Genomic DNA, 16,758 nt, shown 5'->3' with positions numbered 1-16,758 from the left:
CAGTGAAAAATAAAACGAATGATGAAGCAGCAGAGAAACTGCAGTGGATCAAAACAATGGAAATCCACTGCTCCCCCCCTTTTTTACAGGAAAAATAGCTACTTGAAGAGCATCTTTAAAATTTCATTGGTTTGTTAGGACCTTTTTTTTCTTTTCTTTTAAACCACTGGTTAGCAGTCTGTGAGCCCAGTAGAAAATAACAAAAACTGACCCTTACGTAGGGCATACTATGTGCCCAAGCGTTATTCTATGTGATTTACATATATTAACTCCTTTCTCTTAACAATCCTATGAGATGGACACCACTGTGATCTCCATTTTGGATGTGCTGAAACCGAGGGACAGAGGTAATGCAACGTGCTCAAGGTCATAGAGCTGGAAGTGGGGGAGGTGAGATTCAAACCCACGCAGTCTGGCTTCATACATCAGAGGAAAGTGCTCAGTTTAGGTGTCGGGTTTACCTGTGTGAAATATGAAGAAAATCACTTATCTTTTCTGAATATGAAAAATCTCAGAATTTATACAGGGCCTGTTATACGCCAGGGACGCTAATACACGGTTTACTGGCATTATCTCATTTCTTCCTCACAATAAACCCGTGAGATACTATTTTTAATCCCCATTTTAAAGACACAAAGTTAAGGCACGGAGATGAAAAATGATTCGCCCAAAGATTGAAATCCAGGCAGACTGACTCCACTATGAGCTTCTCAGTCTTTCCTGGCAGTAAAACGAGAGAACGGGGGACCTCAAAGGGATGCCACGAGAGTACAATGAAATAATGGATATGAAAAGGCCTCGGTGAACAAGTGCAAGGGATAAGGCCTACCCACTTGAATCACTGTTGAAAACTGGTTACCCGGGGCCTCTGGCCAACGGTTTCTAGTCCCAACCCAGCCCCTTCTCCGCCCAACCCACAGCGATATCTTTGAATCTCTTTCTCTATCTCTTCGGATCCTGCCCCCAAACACTTGGCTGAGCGGCGGACCGGAGAATAGAAGGTACGCGCGCGAGGAGGAGGCGGGGCCTGCCGCCCGATCCGTACCGGGGGTGGCTTCTGCACATGCGTTGTGGCTCTGCGGCTTCAGCTGCCTCGTCGCTGCAGCCAATCAGGGCCCGCGGCGCGCTCGAGACGTATTAACGCTATGTGAGTCGTTGCGTGCGAGGGGGGCGACGTAAGGGCGCTCCGCGAGCCCGTCTCTTCTCGAATGAAAGGAAACAACCTCCGGCGACAGAGCCCCGGTCCCAGGCGCTGCCGGAGAACCAAGACCGAGTTCTTTCTCTTTCCCCTCATTGGCGCTTCTCCCCTGCCGTTCGCCTCTGGGCCCCGCCGGTGAGTCCCCACGGAACCCTGGGGCCCCCCATTCTCTGCCCGGCGGGAGAAGACAAGGAGGATGGCGGTGGCCAGGCCGCCGCCCCTGCCCGTTGTTAAGGGGGACTCTTGGTGGTCTCGCTTTATTGTCAGGGACCCCAGAAGCGCCGCTCATTGAAGGCGCTTGGCAGAGAGGCTGCTGAGAAAAGTGCTTCGGAGGAGCCAAGGGAGAGGTTAGGCTTAAGCCTAGACTTCGGGGGAGGGGGCGCAACATTTAAGGAGGACAAAATACCGGGAATTTTTAGTCTTTGCCATCGCTTAGGACATATTTGGGAAGGAGGGAGACTCCCAGTTTGGGAAGAGTGAGAGGAAGAATTGTTAGGATGGCAAGAATGGTAGCCTTACGGAATGAGGAAAAACTCCGGGGTGGGGGGAATTAGGGGTGAAACTGAGATAGGAAACGAAGACTATTAGAGGGCGAACTCCTGGCGGGAGGAGGGTTAAAGAAAGTGGTAGGGTGATATTTTCCTGGATCCAGGAGGGTTGGAAAAGGGCAATTAGGGGACCCTGACTTTACGACCGAAAGGAACCTGCTAAAGTGCTTTATTGGAAGATAGTTTTGCGAGTTTATCTAGCGCTTGATTAGAGGGAGATCTTGGAGTCTAGTGTGTATTGAGGAATAAATAACGGAGAGGCTCCGGTACGTTATGTGTACCATCCTTTATTATATGGACGAGCAGCACGGCATTCTTTTGAAATTTCTTCGTTTCGATATTCTGCGTGGAAGTTGAAAAATCCTTTAATTTTGAAAAACCTTTTCTTTTTATCAGCTTACTACGTAATATCAGGTCTTATTCATACAGTTCAAATTCTTTCTCTACCCTTGGGTTTGAAACAACTGGAAAATTCCTTTAGTTTCCTTTTGAATAACCGCAAAAACCAGTGCGAAGCATGTAATAATATCGTGCAACCAAATTCAGGTGCCCTTCCGGTTCATCTCTCATTCGGTTATTTCTCTCCAGTGTAACTTTCCTGACAGAAATACTGCTTCTTGGATCATGTTTATGTATTTTGATCTGTATATTTCAACTTCCTTGCGTGTGGAATTGTTTGATCTTCCGGAACTGCAGTTTTTGTTTTGTTTTGTTTTTCTGTGAAAATGGTCTTTCAGATATCAGACACAGAATGAGCTCTCGAGTTGGTTCTTGAATGCTCTCCTTGATGTTTCGGGTTATTTCCACCTTGGTGCTTTAAAGCATCTTGGAAAATCTGAAATGCACTGATTGCTTCAGCCTAACTAATCGGGTTTTTATATTTTTTCGGATATTTAAATTATGTTTCTCACGCTGTTATCTTTGCCTCTTTATTTCTGCTTTATAACATTATCCATAATGCTATGTTTCTTTTAAGGAAAAGGTTTCATTGTTGGGTGAAAGCATCAAAGTTTGATCTCTGCGTGCCCTGAAAAACCTTGTAGACTAAAATTAAAATGCCATATACTGTATGGATCATTATGAACCCCTTAACATTGGTCCTTGGAATGCCCTTATTCTCCTCAAGTAGAGACCACAAATGTGACAGCATTAGATAAAAATCTGCATTTTTATGATAAAGACATTTTTACTAGGAGTCATTGTTTCCATGATGTTCTCCACTTCATGTTTTACAAGGAGGCTGTAAAAAAAATTAGCAAGATATGCACAGATGCATTATTTGAATTTTAGTGGAAAAATCCATTTACTCATTGCACGTTGGGGAAAGTTTTTAATTGGTTTGGTGCACTTTTGTGTGCATTTCTGTTCACTTTACAAATTATATTTAAACTGATTACAGAAAAAATACACTAGAGTATTTTTGAATGCAAAATAAAGTGTACCTTTTTTTCTCTTTTAGATTTTGGGGTCTTTGATACTTAGAAAAGTAGGTTCTCAAAATTAGGATGAGAAATTTACCTGTTTATAAATGGAAAGAGGCAGGATTCAATATGGGTAGAATTTTGGGGACACCATTTTCAGAATTAATTTTAAGAATAAAAAGTGATGTTCTAATCTAGGAATTTACTTTGTCTTAAGTTGTTTTTATAGCTTATGCTAAGGTTGTACAGAAATTACGCATTAAGACGTCTGTATAGATTGGATTAATAATGTGCCATCCTTTCAGCTGGCCAAGGATGACCAGGAGAAATGCTGAATACATTACAGTGCTTTCAGAGTGCTTACTGTTCATTGCACAGTAGTAAAGAAAGCTAATTTAGAGCTCAAGTAGCAAATTCTGGTGCTATTTATGAATTTTGATGTTTTGAATACTTAATTCTAAAGATGTTGGCAGCTACATTCTTGATAAAGCAACTGAACACATATTTGCCTGAGCAAATGCAAACACACTTCCCCTTTTGTTTCTTTTGTTTCTCTGTTATGTTCTTTTTTTTTTCTTTAATCCTAAAAGTATTTGCTGCCTGTTTTCAATCAGTTTCACGCTTTATAGCCAGTGCTATGAATACAGTACTGTTGTAAAGTATCCGATGCCATTTGGAAGAGTGAAGTATTTAAAATTGTAGGTAGCATTAAGAGTTTGTTAAACCCATCAATGCAGAGACGGGCAGGGCCTTTGAAGTTTCCTTAAAGAGAAAAACCTAGATATGAATTGATGAGAAGACCTGTTTCTTTGTGACTTTGTGTTCAGTTTTAAGTATTTGCATTGTTGTATTGTAAAGCACTGAATGGTTTGCAGCTACCACCTTGCTGGCTTCCAACTGCTCCTGTTCTTGTTGGTGAACAAGTGCTTCTCAGAAACAATGTAGTGTTAGTGAGTCCATTTTTTCAACATATTTTGAAAATGTTCAAATATATGGAGGAATGGAAAGAATTTAGTAAATTTTAAGACAGAAATTTGAGATTTTATTGACTGTAATGTGTGTTGTGGTAAGCTGGGTCCTGAACTGCTTAGTTATGTTGATTTGGGAAACCTACACAATTCAAATAACTGATTTTACATTTGTTTATAGTCTTCTGAAGAATCCATGTTGAGATTGATGATCTAAATCTGAAACCTTCCATGTTAGAGCTTTTCTTCCCTTTTTTTGTCTGACTATACTACCTATAGTTATAATTTGACTCAATTTAAGGCTCATTCAGAAAAATTTCCCTTTCTTTATACAGTATCACTAATTAAAGTATGAAAGTTACTACATTTAGAACATGACTGTCAGTTTGTAACTTCAATAAGCAGACTTTTGGAGTAAATCTCAGAGTCAGATAATACAGTTGTTTTTATAAATGATTTGTTCCTAAAGTCTGCGGTTTTGAATAGACCAGTGTAAAGCTTAACGTTTGCCTTACTTGCAAAAGGAATACAATAGCAAAAACTAATAAAGATGTATACATGATTTTTTTTTAACTTGAAAATAATTCAACTTTTAAAAATAAGTGTTCCAAAGTCATGGTTATGTGAATTCATTTCTCATTTGTTGGATTATCAATATGTGAACTTCAAGGAGTTGTGCAGTTACAGAATTCTGTTCACCCTGGATATTGTGTAGTTCTCTTATTAGTTTTTGCTCTCCTCTTAGATGTATAATTCTTTGTCTCCTTGAAGGGGCACCTAGCTAGCTATACATGAAAAATGTTTTTCATTAATTATGTCAGCAGATGACTATTTTAATATCATACACTGTTCGTGTTTTATTTATCCATGCAGAAATAGTTCTAATTATTTCACATGTCCCTTAATTTGAGAGCAGTTTGATTTTTCTCAGTACTTCATTAACTTATCTTTATGCATACGCTGTACATTTTTTTAAATCACAGAGGTTTGAATATTAATTTGTCTATACTAAATAGCTATTTTTAAATGCATATATTAAGACCTAGGTCAAATATTAAGCAATTTATATTACTGTGTAAACTGATTTTTAAAACAAAATTAACCATTTTGTTGCCCTTCTTATTCTCTGTAGCATTTCTTGAGACATAAAGTGGCATTCTAAAGGCAATTTAAAAATCATGTCAAGCTCAGTTGAACAGAAAAAAGGGCCTACAAGACAGCGCAAATGTGGCTTTTGTAAGTCAAATAGAGACAAGGAATGTGGACAGTTACTAATATCTGAAAACCAGAAGGTGGCAGCACACCATAAGTGCATGGTAAGTATATGCCCGCAGCGACCAAGAGACCCGAGACCACGAGACTCTTAATAATGACTATTCCTGATGACTGCACAAAACAAAACAACAAAACCAGCTAAACTTCTAAGAGATGGTTTCTCACTAATGCTAGGCCATTTTTACTTGACTATTTCCTTTTAAATTTAACATCTTATTCACTGTTTCACTGTAATTTCTTTATATATGAACCTTAATTTTTTTTAAATGTAATTTATAGCTCTTTTCATCTGCTTTGGTATCATCACACTCTGATAACGAAAGTCTTGGTGGATTTTCTATTGAAGATGTCCAAAAGGAAATTAAAAGAGGCACGAAGCTGGTAAGTTGGTATTTCTGCCTCTTGAGAATAAAACTTACTTTAAGCTCATTAAGGAGGAAATTGCTTATTTAGAGTGTATCGTGTTATTAACTGAGTGTAATTTTTTTAAATTGCAGTCTTATTTTTTTCCCCCAAATCAGCAAATTGCAAGGCTAGGTTTAACTTATTTGTCAATCAATGAAAAAGGAGTGAATCAATATGTATATTATCATTTTTTTTTCTTTTCAAAAAGAAAATCTTCTTGGAGGCCATGTTGACTTACAAAACAAGCAGTTTGCTTAATTTGAATGTTTCATGTGTTAAAGTCTTCATTTACATATATTTTGATAATTAAAATTCTGAAATGTTTTCATTTTCCATTAATAAAGTTATTGTGATCGTTACAAATGAAGATGACAGAACCCTTTCAACAGGAAAACGTTAGTAGTTGCTGCACAACGTGTTTTACCGTGGTTCAGCTATACAGCACAGCATTTCTGACTTTGGATAACTTTTGGTGAATCTTAGTTTCTCTGAAGCTGTGCTAAGTGTAGTGTTCCTGCAGTTGTCTTCACTACCAAGTAACCCGTTTGGCAAGATACTGTATTGCTCTGTTGGAGAGGTAGTGTCGTCTCTGTTGCTATTTAATACATTATGGTTTACATTGAGACAGTGTCTTCTCATTTGGTTATTTTTCTCCTCTGAGCTCTTTATTGAAATTGCATCTGTAAATGTACCTTCAGTAGCTCCACTATCAAGTGTTTCATTATTTTAAAGATGGGTTTGGCAGAACATATATCTATGGTCTTAGGCACTAAGTAATCTCGGGCTATTTCATAAAGAATCTAATGGGAAGAGGGGGCTATCATTTTGATGTCAGGAATAATCTATTTTGAAAAGTACTCAGTTTTCTAGTATTAGTTTAAAAAAAAGAAAAGCAATATGAAGAAGTTCAAAGATAACATTTGAGATTTGTTTTAGGATAAATAGTCTCAAACCCTAGAATCAGTATTGGCACAAATGGGAATTCAGAGGTCAGACAGTTTTTGTTGTAGTGAGACCTTAACTGTGAAAATGTTTATCTTCCCCACCCCCAAAACTATAGATAGCAATAGAATGCTGCATTTTTTAAAAAATGCGTTTTTTTAAATTTGGTGGTTTTAGATTTCTTCATGTTACTGTGGCTTGCTGAGTTTTGAGAACCAGAGCAGTTATGTTTTTATTTCCTAGTCCTTAAAAACAACTTTGGGTACAAAGAAAGAATACTATTTACTTGAAGCTAGTTTTACTGTAACCCTTATCACCCCATTATTTATTCCTTGGCATTATGAGTATTCCTGGAAAATGCATCTGTATCCTGACTTGTTAGCATTTTTGTTATTTGACATGGCTGCTCTAGTCAGAACAGGAGCAGTTTTGGTCCCTGATGTTACTGTGTTATTAACAAATGCAGTGCCTAGTTTTACATGAAGCAGCAGCATACATCTGGAAGTATTGCTAAATTCAATGGAGATTTAATTTATTTGTACCTCTTTGTGCAGAAAGCATCAGAACTTTGTACAGATTTCACTATTATAAATTGTTTTGATTAATTTTTAATGGTATGGTGTAGGGAGTTATTTTTTTTGCCCAGGGGTACTGAGTTATAAATAACTAAGCTTGTTCCTTGATCTAGGGAGTAGAACAGTATTGGAGGTTAAGACCCCAAGCTTTAGTAACTAACTAGCTGGGTGACCCTGGGCAAGTTGATTTACTTCTCTACACCATGTTTTCTTCACCTGCCAAAAGGTGATAACGGTAGTACTTGCCTTCCAGGGATATTGTGAGAATCAAAAAAGAGACTATACAGGATTTAGCATGGTACCTGGTACATGGTTAAGACTTGATAAATGGTAGCCCCTGTTGTAGTTATTGTTTGTAAGTAATAATAAGATCCTGCTAATATTGTTGTAGGCTAATGAAAAGGATGCTGGGCTGGGAATTCATGAGGCCTGTTTTTTTAAATAACTGCTACTGACATTATATAACTTTGGACAAGTCACCAACAGTAAATGGATAATGCTGTATCACTGCTTACTAAACAGTGATGTTGCATAACTAAAGAGTCCTGTAAGAGATATAAGGAGTTACCTTAGGAAAGGTGTGGGTTTTTTCTTTTCTTTTTTGGCCATGCTGCATGACTTGTGGGATCTTAGTTCCCCAACCAGGGATTGAACCTGCGCCCTTGGCAGTGAAAGCATGGAGTTTTAACCAGCGGACTGCCAGGGAATTCCCTTAGGAAAGGTGTTTTGTAGCCATTTTGAGGCTGTGGGCATCCAGCATTGAGGAATAGTGCCAGAAGGAGAGAACTTTTGAGCCAGGTATATAATTTTGCTCCCTTTCCTTCTCTTAAAATGTCAGAATTTAAATAATTTGCATAGGGGCTAGGACTGGAGTAGCATTTGTATGTTTAATTTTGAAATAATTTTTAAGTCTCCTTTTAACCTTTAGTTTTGTCCCTTCCATTACATCATTTTTATGTGAAGTACTACCAAGTCACCAAAATTCCAGATTTTGGTTTTCTTATTTACTTTTCCCTGTGTAGATTTCTCTAAGCAATAAAAGGGCCATAAATCAAATAGAAAGGGAGAAAAAAAGTGAAGAGTTTCATGTAAGTAGGTAAGCTACGTGTAAACTAGATAATCAGTTTCCCTAATTGACTTTTTAAGGCATTTTATCCTGTGAGTCTGCCCTGTCTCCTGTTCATCTAGATTTTAGGTGAAAAGTGGGTCATGAATTCCCATTGAAAAAATGAAAAACAGGAGTGCTGGTCCATGGGTGCTTTTAAGACAGGTTCCAGTCTGTACCTTGTGCTGGCTCCAGAGGTTCTCACTTGCCCCAAAGAAAAGTATAAAGAGAAGAGTCTGGGGTTTGAGGTGAAAGTATATAGGCGGCCAGATGGGTCAGAGTCTTGAGAGGATGAGAAGTCACAGTAGAGCAGGAGGTACGGGTGGCAAGTGTGTTCTTGCTGCCATAGGCCATTTTCCAAGATTTTCATGTCAGCCATAAGAATCGGGGAGGAAAGCCATTCTGCACAAACATATTCATCTCTTTTACATCACCTTTAAGCACCAAGATGGACCAGGAGACATTTGCCAGCCTACTAAGGTTTTTATAATTTGAGACTCTGTTTTTGCGGTTAAGACAGATTTTTTTTTTCCAGAATGGTTTCTAGTTCCTCTTGAATTCATATGTGGAGACACCACATCTGTACCATCTACTCTTATTCTCCAGCCATCTAGCCAAGAAATGCAAATTTCCAAGTTAAGATTATGAGTTATCGTTGATGTTTTCATTTTGTTTAAGGAGACACTTGAGTATATTTGAAGAACATACTCTTGCTGGATGAAGCTAAGTGGTGAGATCATTAAGAGTATCTACATCGGGGGAATTCCCTGGCAGTCCAGTGGCTAGGACTTGGCACTTTCACTGCTGGGGCTGGGGTTCGATCCCTGGTCAGGGAACTAAGATCCCACCAAAAAAAAAAAAAAAAAGGAAAAGAAAAGAAAAAGAGTATCCACATCAGATAGTTACCGTTCAAATTGGTACCTATGTCACATATATCACAGACTCTAGGAACAGAAGGAGTTGAGAGGCCATTTAGTTCACTTTCCTTCCCCTTAGGCAAGATTACCTAAAAGCCATGTAACATAGATTTTTTTTTGTCTATCTTATTTTAAGTATATCAAGAAATTGTGATTCTACCCAAGCAACCTAAAACAGGATCAGTATTATATAACACTCTTCACAGTTGCAAAATTCATCCTTCTGTATAACTCAAGTATCTCACTTAAGTTAGAGTCATTTATTCTAGATCTGCCCCTTTCCATTAAAGGAAATATTTGTTTTTTTCTATATTAAAAATGAAAAGTCCTTCATATACTTGATGACTATCCTCAGGTCATTCCTAAACTTAACCTTTTTCAAAGTAAATTTTACTCACATGTCTTAAGAAATCCTTGGAACATTTTTCCTGCTCTTTTCAGTAGCAGAAACAGCTAACATTTATTGAACACTTAATATGTGCTAGGAACGGGGCTAAGTACTTTAAATACATGAACCTTTTTAATCCATACAGTCATATTGTGAGATAGGAAGGTATTCATTCTCACTTTACAGATTAGGAAACTGAGGCTCACAGAAGTAACCTGACTATGGTCATATAGCTAGTAAGTGGCAGAGCTGGAATTTGAATCCAGGGCCAGTTAACTCCAAAGCCAGAACTCTTAATCTCTAGGTTATACTAGACTGCCTTTTAAGCTACGTAACCAAAAATCACATTTTAAAAAATGTAATGATTAGAGCTTAGAAGTTTTCTAATAAAGATGGAAATAATACTGAATTTACGACATAATCAGACTCCTATTAATATATTCTGTTAATAGCATTGTTTTGGGGACAAAAATCCTACATACATACTATGTAAGAATATTCCAAGTCTCTATTACCCTCAAGATACTTTTTGTAGCCTCTGAAAATAAAAAGACAAATTTTACATAGTGTTTAGTTTATTTACTCAGTACCAGTAGAGTGCTTGGTACCCCAGAGAAACAGGGTGTCTGATTTTGAGAGTTCATGATCTAGATATTGGGCATGCCATGAATCTGCATATATGCCAATTTATAGATACACCTTTTTATTCTGTGCGGGAGGGGTCTTGCCAATTTAGGTGGTTAAGACTACTTCCTAGAGATGGTAAGTTTAAAAAAAAAAAAGAAGGATGAGTCCATGAAATAGGTTAACTATAACAGAATGGGTCACTGGGACTGGCAGTAATGGATTAGAATTGAGAAAGGTGGGATGATTACAGTGTCTTCAAACATTAGACAGGAATTTCAACTTAGATAGGAGGGGCAAAGCAGGATTTTTCAGGAGACAGGTGATAGATACACAGTAGTCATTGTGGAGAATGAAGTATAGTGATGGCAGCATATTTGTCTGCTGTCCATAGGTGTCCTGCAGGCATCTTAAGCTCAACCAGTATTCATCATCTCCCTACCCTGAAACCAGTTTCTCTTTCTGAATCATTTACCTTCAGTTCTTCCTTCTTCCACATCAGTCACATCGATTCTATTTCTGGGATGTCTCAGCCCTCTTGTCTTTCTTATTGTGACCCTGTATCCAGTCTTCCTCTTCCCATCCTTCCAGCATACTGCTGGTAGTTACTTGATCTCTACTTTTATAACCTAATATCACTCACTTCCTGACTCCAAACCTTTACTGATTCCTTACTGCCTACAAAATAATATCTGCCCTTCAAAAGTCGTACCTTAACCCACATTTTCCATTCCTTATGTCATCCCCTCTCCTCTCGGTTTCCCAAGTATCCTCTGCTTGTCCCCACATCTGTGCATGTACAGATGTTATTCATCTCCTAGCTGCCTCTCAGAACTTCTGTCTGTTTTTGAGTCCAACTCAACCTTCACCTCTGTCATAGAGTTTAACACTATGCATTGTACTTGTTACACGTGTGCAAGCCATTCCTCTCCACTGTGTTGTGAACTCTGGGAGAGCAGAGACCGTATTTTCTTTGCCCAGCATAGGATTAAGTGGGGGAAATGCATGGAAAACACTTAGCACGGTGCTTGACGTCTCATTTGTGCTCAGTTCTACTCTAGTAAGTGGGCACTCATTAACTGTTGGCTGAATTTGAAGGAGGGAAGGGCTTCAATTGGATAATAGTCTGAAGCTTAAATAATGAGCTAGGTGTAAATTGACCATGGAAGTAATAGTATAAGCATAAAATTCCTGTGTTTTGGTTAATCAGTGTTTTAGTGTTTGCAGCTCTAGCGGTTTGAAGAGGAAGGAGAGAAATCTAGAGGGAAAGATCAGGTTGGTTATTTGTTCAGGATGGTGGAGAGCTGTGTATGCCTCAAACAAGGGTGTTTTCATGTTTCTTCAACCTTCACTCTACCAGTACGGTGTTAAATTTTTGTTGTTTTCCTCAGGCATTGTATTCGTCAAGGCCTCCATCTAGAGTCTAGAAATCATCTGTCCATTTATCAGACACTTAATTGGGTGCCTACTTTGTACCAAGCACAATGCTAGACACTTTGTATGCGATCATGAATAAATGTACTTTAGCCTGGGAAGTATGTAAAGCATGCCACAGGGGAGCTGGGAGAGAGGGACCACAATTAATTTTACCTGAGAAGTCAAAAGACTTCATAGAAAGTGACATGTGAAGTGTGTTCCACTGGGAAAATGATGCTGTAGAACTCAAAGGGGGCAGAGTTTCAAGGAGGAGGAAGTACTTTTGACAAGTATTAAATGAATATTAAATGCCAGTGCTATTTAAAGTAGAGTGTGTGGCTTATTTGGCATTCAGTAAGGGTAAAATGGAGCACCCAAAGTGTATAGAACGCAACCACTGCTTACTACCTACATACAAAGAAGCAAAAGATGCCAGGTAATTAATGGTGCTACCAAATCCTTAGAGCAGTGGTACTTAACTAACTATTAAATCAGAAAGGGGTGTGGGTGGGTTGCAGATAGGTATTTTTTGAGAAAGATTCCCAAGTGATTTTTGATGAACACTCTCCATTACAGACCATTGCCTTAGGACACAGGGATTGGCAGACTTTGTGTAAAGGATCAGATAATAAATATTTAAGGCTTTGCTAGCCATATTGTTTCAGTTGCAGTGACAGACAATACACAAAGAAGTGAACATGTCTGTGTGCCAGTGAAACTTTATTTATGAAAACAGGTGATGGGCCGAATTGGGCTTGCAGGATCCTTGCCTTACAGTATTTTGGGGGAAAAACAGGTAAATTTTTTCCTGAAGATTTGTTCACTGGCCTCATTGTCATCTGTGTAACTAAGTGTACATGCATCATGAATGTATTCGTGTAAATGTGAATTTTTTTGAAAGCTCAGATTATGGCATGCAGATTAACTTAAATGTGTGCAGATGTTTTCCCTGTCATTTATACAAAATGAACTTTGTTTTACTTAGGAGGTGATTAAGGAGAATGAATGTGAGGCCAAAGAGAAACTTCAGATCTAGTGATGGAGAAAATCAGGTCTTTGACTATTACTGAGTAAATTAATTTTTTAAAAATTCACAAATTTTTTCCTTTGCCTTCATTGAATATTGATACTTCTTTGTAATTGAGAATACTGTAAATTTTTGTCATTATATAATCACTTCTCACTTATTTGTGCTAATGGAAGAGAACCCAAACCAGTAGTATAAAATAATTTATGTCTGGTTTTGGGGGGATGTCTTGCTACTTACTTGAGCATGGATTGTAGTTGGTGTTTTTCACAGATTAAGTATAGTAAGCAGCGTGGCACTTAGAGTACCCTCAGCCTGAAAGACCTGCATCTTAGAAGAGCTTAAACATAAAGATCTGAGCTCAGAAAAACTCTGAATCTTTCAGATGAATAAAACAAACTTCAAAAGCACCGATAAGATAATTTTACATTCCTCATAATGATGATTCATAAAGTTGGATGGAGTTGGAGTATGTGATATTGAGAGCTAGGTCAGGAGACTAGGTAAGTAAGAGCTTGATAGGCTTCCTTGCCCTCTGATTTCCAAAAGACTTCTGAAATTATTTATTCAGTAACTGCTTAGAATTATCTATTACTTTAGTAAAAAACAAGTGCTTTTCAGTAGCCCTGTTTTTTATAAGCGCTTGGAATTTAAGGTCCTAATCTATCAAGTCACTTTTCAGTGACTCTGACAGCTTTCAGATTTCATTTTTGCTTTCTAGCTTTCTACTTAGACCTAATTATTTTATTATATAGCCCTTATTAATATTTTATTAAGTTTGTGTTTTTTGAGACCTTCTTCAGAATGCTGTATATATATATTTTTTAATTGTAGCTATAGGATAAACCAGAAACAGTTATGAGTTCATGTTCCACCTTTCCAGGCAGTGGTTATTTTTTTTAGGAGTTTTTAACCAATCAAGTGGACAGCATCTGCTAACCAGATAAATCAGAGGTTACTCTGTTTTCTGCCTGTGTTGATATGTGAGGTATTACTCTATATAAAGTAATGAACCTGGAGTTAGGAGCATTTTTTAGGCAGCTCTGAAAACTTGCCCCAACCGCACTGTCCTCCATTCTAGTTTTAACTGGAGGTAGTGTTTTTCTGTTATTAAAAATAACACAGAATAACAAACACCAGTGTAAGGTGAACTACTCTCACTTTATTTTTGTCTCATTTCTCTTGTGAAAATATCCTAGGTACCCTATTCCCAACTCCCAAGAGCTTTTTTTAAAAAGATTTTTTGACGTGGACCATTTTTAAAGTCTTTACTGAATTTGCTACAATATTGCTTCTGTTTTATGTTTTCGTTTTTTGGCCCCGAGGCATGTGGGATCTTAGCTCCCCAACCAGGGATGGAATCCGCACCCCCTGCATTGGAAGACGAAGTCTTAAGCACTGGACCACCAGGGAAGTCCCTCTGATTTTTCTTTGTTTTGCTTTTGTTTTTTTTTTTTTCCTACAGACTTTTTTTTTTGAAACTTCTTTCATTCTCTGTACATTTGTAGCAGTTTTCTTGCAGCAGGTATCTTGAGAGTAGTAAGTACCTGGCTGTGAGAATTTATATCTATACACTGGTGGTCAGTTACTGACATGCATAGTAGATATACAGCAGTTTAGCTGAGCAAGCTAAGACTTAGGGCTTTTCCCCAAGAGCCTTCTCTTTCTGCCTGTCCTAGAAGTTGGCAGTCTCATTTGTTTTGCCTTGTCTCTGTCTGTGGTCTTAGTTGAGTTTTCCCTGAGCTTCCCCCATAGCTACTAAGAAAGCAGTATTTTTCCTTTTATTACTTAAGACTTCTTCCTTTTGCAAAGTGAATTTCAGTCCTGGTCTATTTCAGTTGACTGAGGAGCAGGTATGTCCCAGCCTCTGCCTTCTGCAGGACTTTAGCTAAGTCATAGTCCTTTCAGTTCCGTTTGTCTCCTCTCATGCGTGACTTAGTTCCTCTTTCGTCTGTGGATCAGCTCCTTGAGACTCTGCTTGTGTGGCACAACTTAATCTTAACATAGTAAAGCTTCACAGACAGTAGAACCCTGGTTACCAGGGGCAGGAGGGGTGGGGGAAATGGGAGATGTTTGTCAAAAGGTGCAAAGTTGCAGTTATGTAGGATAAATAAGTCTAGAGATCTCCTGTAGAGCGTGATGGACCGTAGTTAATAATACCCTATGGTATCCTGGAAATTTGTTGAGAGTGGATTTCTGGTGCTTGTACCACATGCACTAAAAAAATGGTAATTATATGAAGAGGTGGATATGTTAATTACCTCAACTCTAGTAATCATTTCACTATGTATATTAAAACAAGTACATCGTAGATATATATAATTTTTATTAACATTTTAAAAAAAGATAGTATGATATGCAAACATCTATAAGATTCTCTTTTTCTAATCTCCCCATTTTGGAAGAAGTAATTGATTATTGAAATTTATTAGGTCTACTAGGTAGCAAACTGAATAGAGGAATAAAAGTAAAAGAAAAATCATTAACAACAAAGAAATTTTCACCTCTATTTAAAGAACTTGAAATCAGGGTATAGGCAGGATAAGCTGAGAATTGACATTTATACCTATATTGAAGACAGGAAGTTGGCCTTCAACAGGATATTTGATACGTGGGATGGACCTTTTTTCAGGGAAGAAGAAGTCCGCTATTGTCCTTGAGAAATGTGTTCCTGTCAGATTAACTTTGATTTGCCCACGTGGAGAGCAACCTGGCTACAGTGCAAGCATGACACTAGTTCTGCTGAGGGCCCAGTAGGGCCTGTGACAGATTGGAGGGCAAATAAATGTTTTGTGTAAAGAGGGAATACAGGATAACATCACTCAGGTCCAACCAACTGGTGCCTTGCTGTGTGTGGGGGGGGAGCCCGTTTTCCTATTATTCTACTTTTTTTTCGATAGAAGTCCTCCTTGTTTTATTTTCCATAATACTTTTTTTTAAAAGAAAAGTATACTAGCCACCTATCTAGTTTCTCAACTTCTTTAATTTTCTTTTTATCTCTTCTTGATTCTCTATGCTCATTCTGTGTCCCTTCAATTGGATTGTTCTCAATTTCACCTTTCCAAATTAGACTTTTGAAATATTTTTAGATGTACTTTAAGATAATTATGTCAAGTCTGCAGGTATTAGAAACGTGAATGAGAAAAAAATATGCCATATGATATTAAAATCTTCAATAACAGAGTAACCTGAGTTGCTGTAGTTAACTGGTTATACTTTGGGCAGATTTGAATTTATAACCAGCGGAAACATATTTTGATATATTTTGGGCATTTGGTTTCCTTCTCATTCTCGATAATTGAGTACTACATGGTAAGTCACAGTGTTTGTCTTCCAAAAAACTCGTTCTAGAAGCACTTGATGGATAAAATCTATACATTTATAAAGGTAATTAGTCATACAGGGAAGTAAAATGGTAAGAGCCAAAACGAATACTCTATCTTAATTCCCATAGGCGTTCAAGTAAAAAGAATGATTTCAGGTGTTGCAATATAGTAGTGATATCTTGAACATAGTAGTGTTCCCATTCTGTATTCATAGGTACACAAGCAGATATACACTTTATATTTAGTTTTATTATGGACACTTTTTTGGTGTTTTCTTAGTACTTTGCCAGAATTTCATATACAAGCAGAAATACCTGCTTGTATATGAATGCTGCATAAAATAGATCCTGTGAATTCTAATTAAGAAAAATTCCTACTCCTAGCCTTGCGAAGAATCTTCCACTCTCTGAAAGCATTTTTATTGGGATATCTTCTTCTTTCTTTTCTTCCTTGAGATAAACTGACAAAAGTGAGAATAAGCGTTTTCTCACTTAAAAATTTTTTATTTGTCCTGAGTTGCTGTAGTTAACTGGTTATACTTTGGGCAGATTTGAATTTATAACCAGCCAAAGCACATTTTGATGTATTTTGGGCATTTGGTTTCCCTCTTATTCTCAGTAAAC

At 37.7% G+C, this 16,758-nt stretch overlaps 1 protein-coding gene across 5 annotated transcripts in view; it reads left to right on the top strand.

Annotated features, from left to right (window-relative positions):
• Nucleotides 1–1,135: 1,135 nt before the first annotated feature.
• Nucleotides 1,136–16,758, top strand: part of PHF6 (PHD finger protein 6) — a 53,007-nt gene continuing 37,384 nt past the window's right edge. Inside the window, exons 1-3 of one of the 5 annotated variants that reach the window (XM_059049878.2) lie at nt 1,136–1,333; nt 5,268–5,451; nt 5,690–5,791. In XM_059049878.2, coding sequence (XP_058905861.1) covers nt 5,314–5,451; nt 5,690–5,791 — 240 coding nt within the window. In that variant the 5' untranslated portion in view covers nt 1,136–1,333; nt 5,268–5,313. The remainder of the gene's footprint in view (nt 1,334–5,267; nt 5,452–5,689; nt 5,792–16,758) is intronic. The other 4 variants (XM_067023061.1, XM_059049873.2, XM_059049879.2 and 1 more) reach the window with 4 other exon arrangements.

This window comes from Kogia breviceps, chromosome X (assembly GCF_026419965.1).
Source record: "Kogia breviceps isolate mKogBre1 chromosome X, mKogBre1 haplotype 1, whole genome shotgun sequence".
NCBI lineage: Eukaryota > Metazoa > Chordata > Mammalia > Artiodactyla > Physeteridae > Kogia > Kogia breviceps.
Note: the sequence above shows the minus strand (reverse complement) of the source record. Positions and strands in the feature narration are given on the sequence as shown.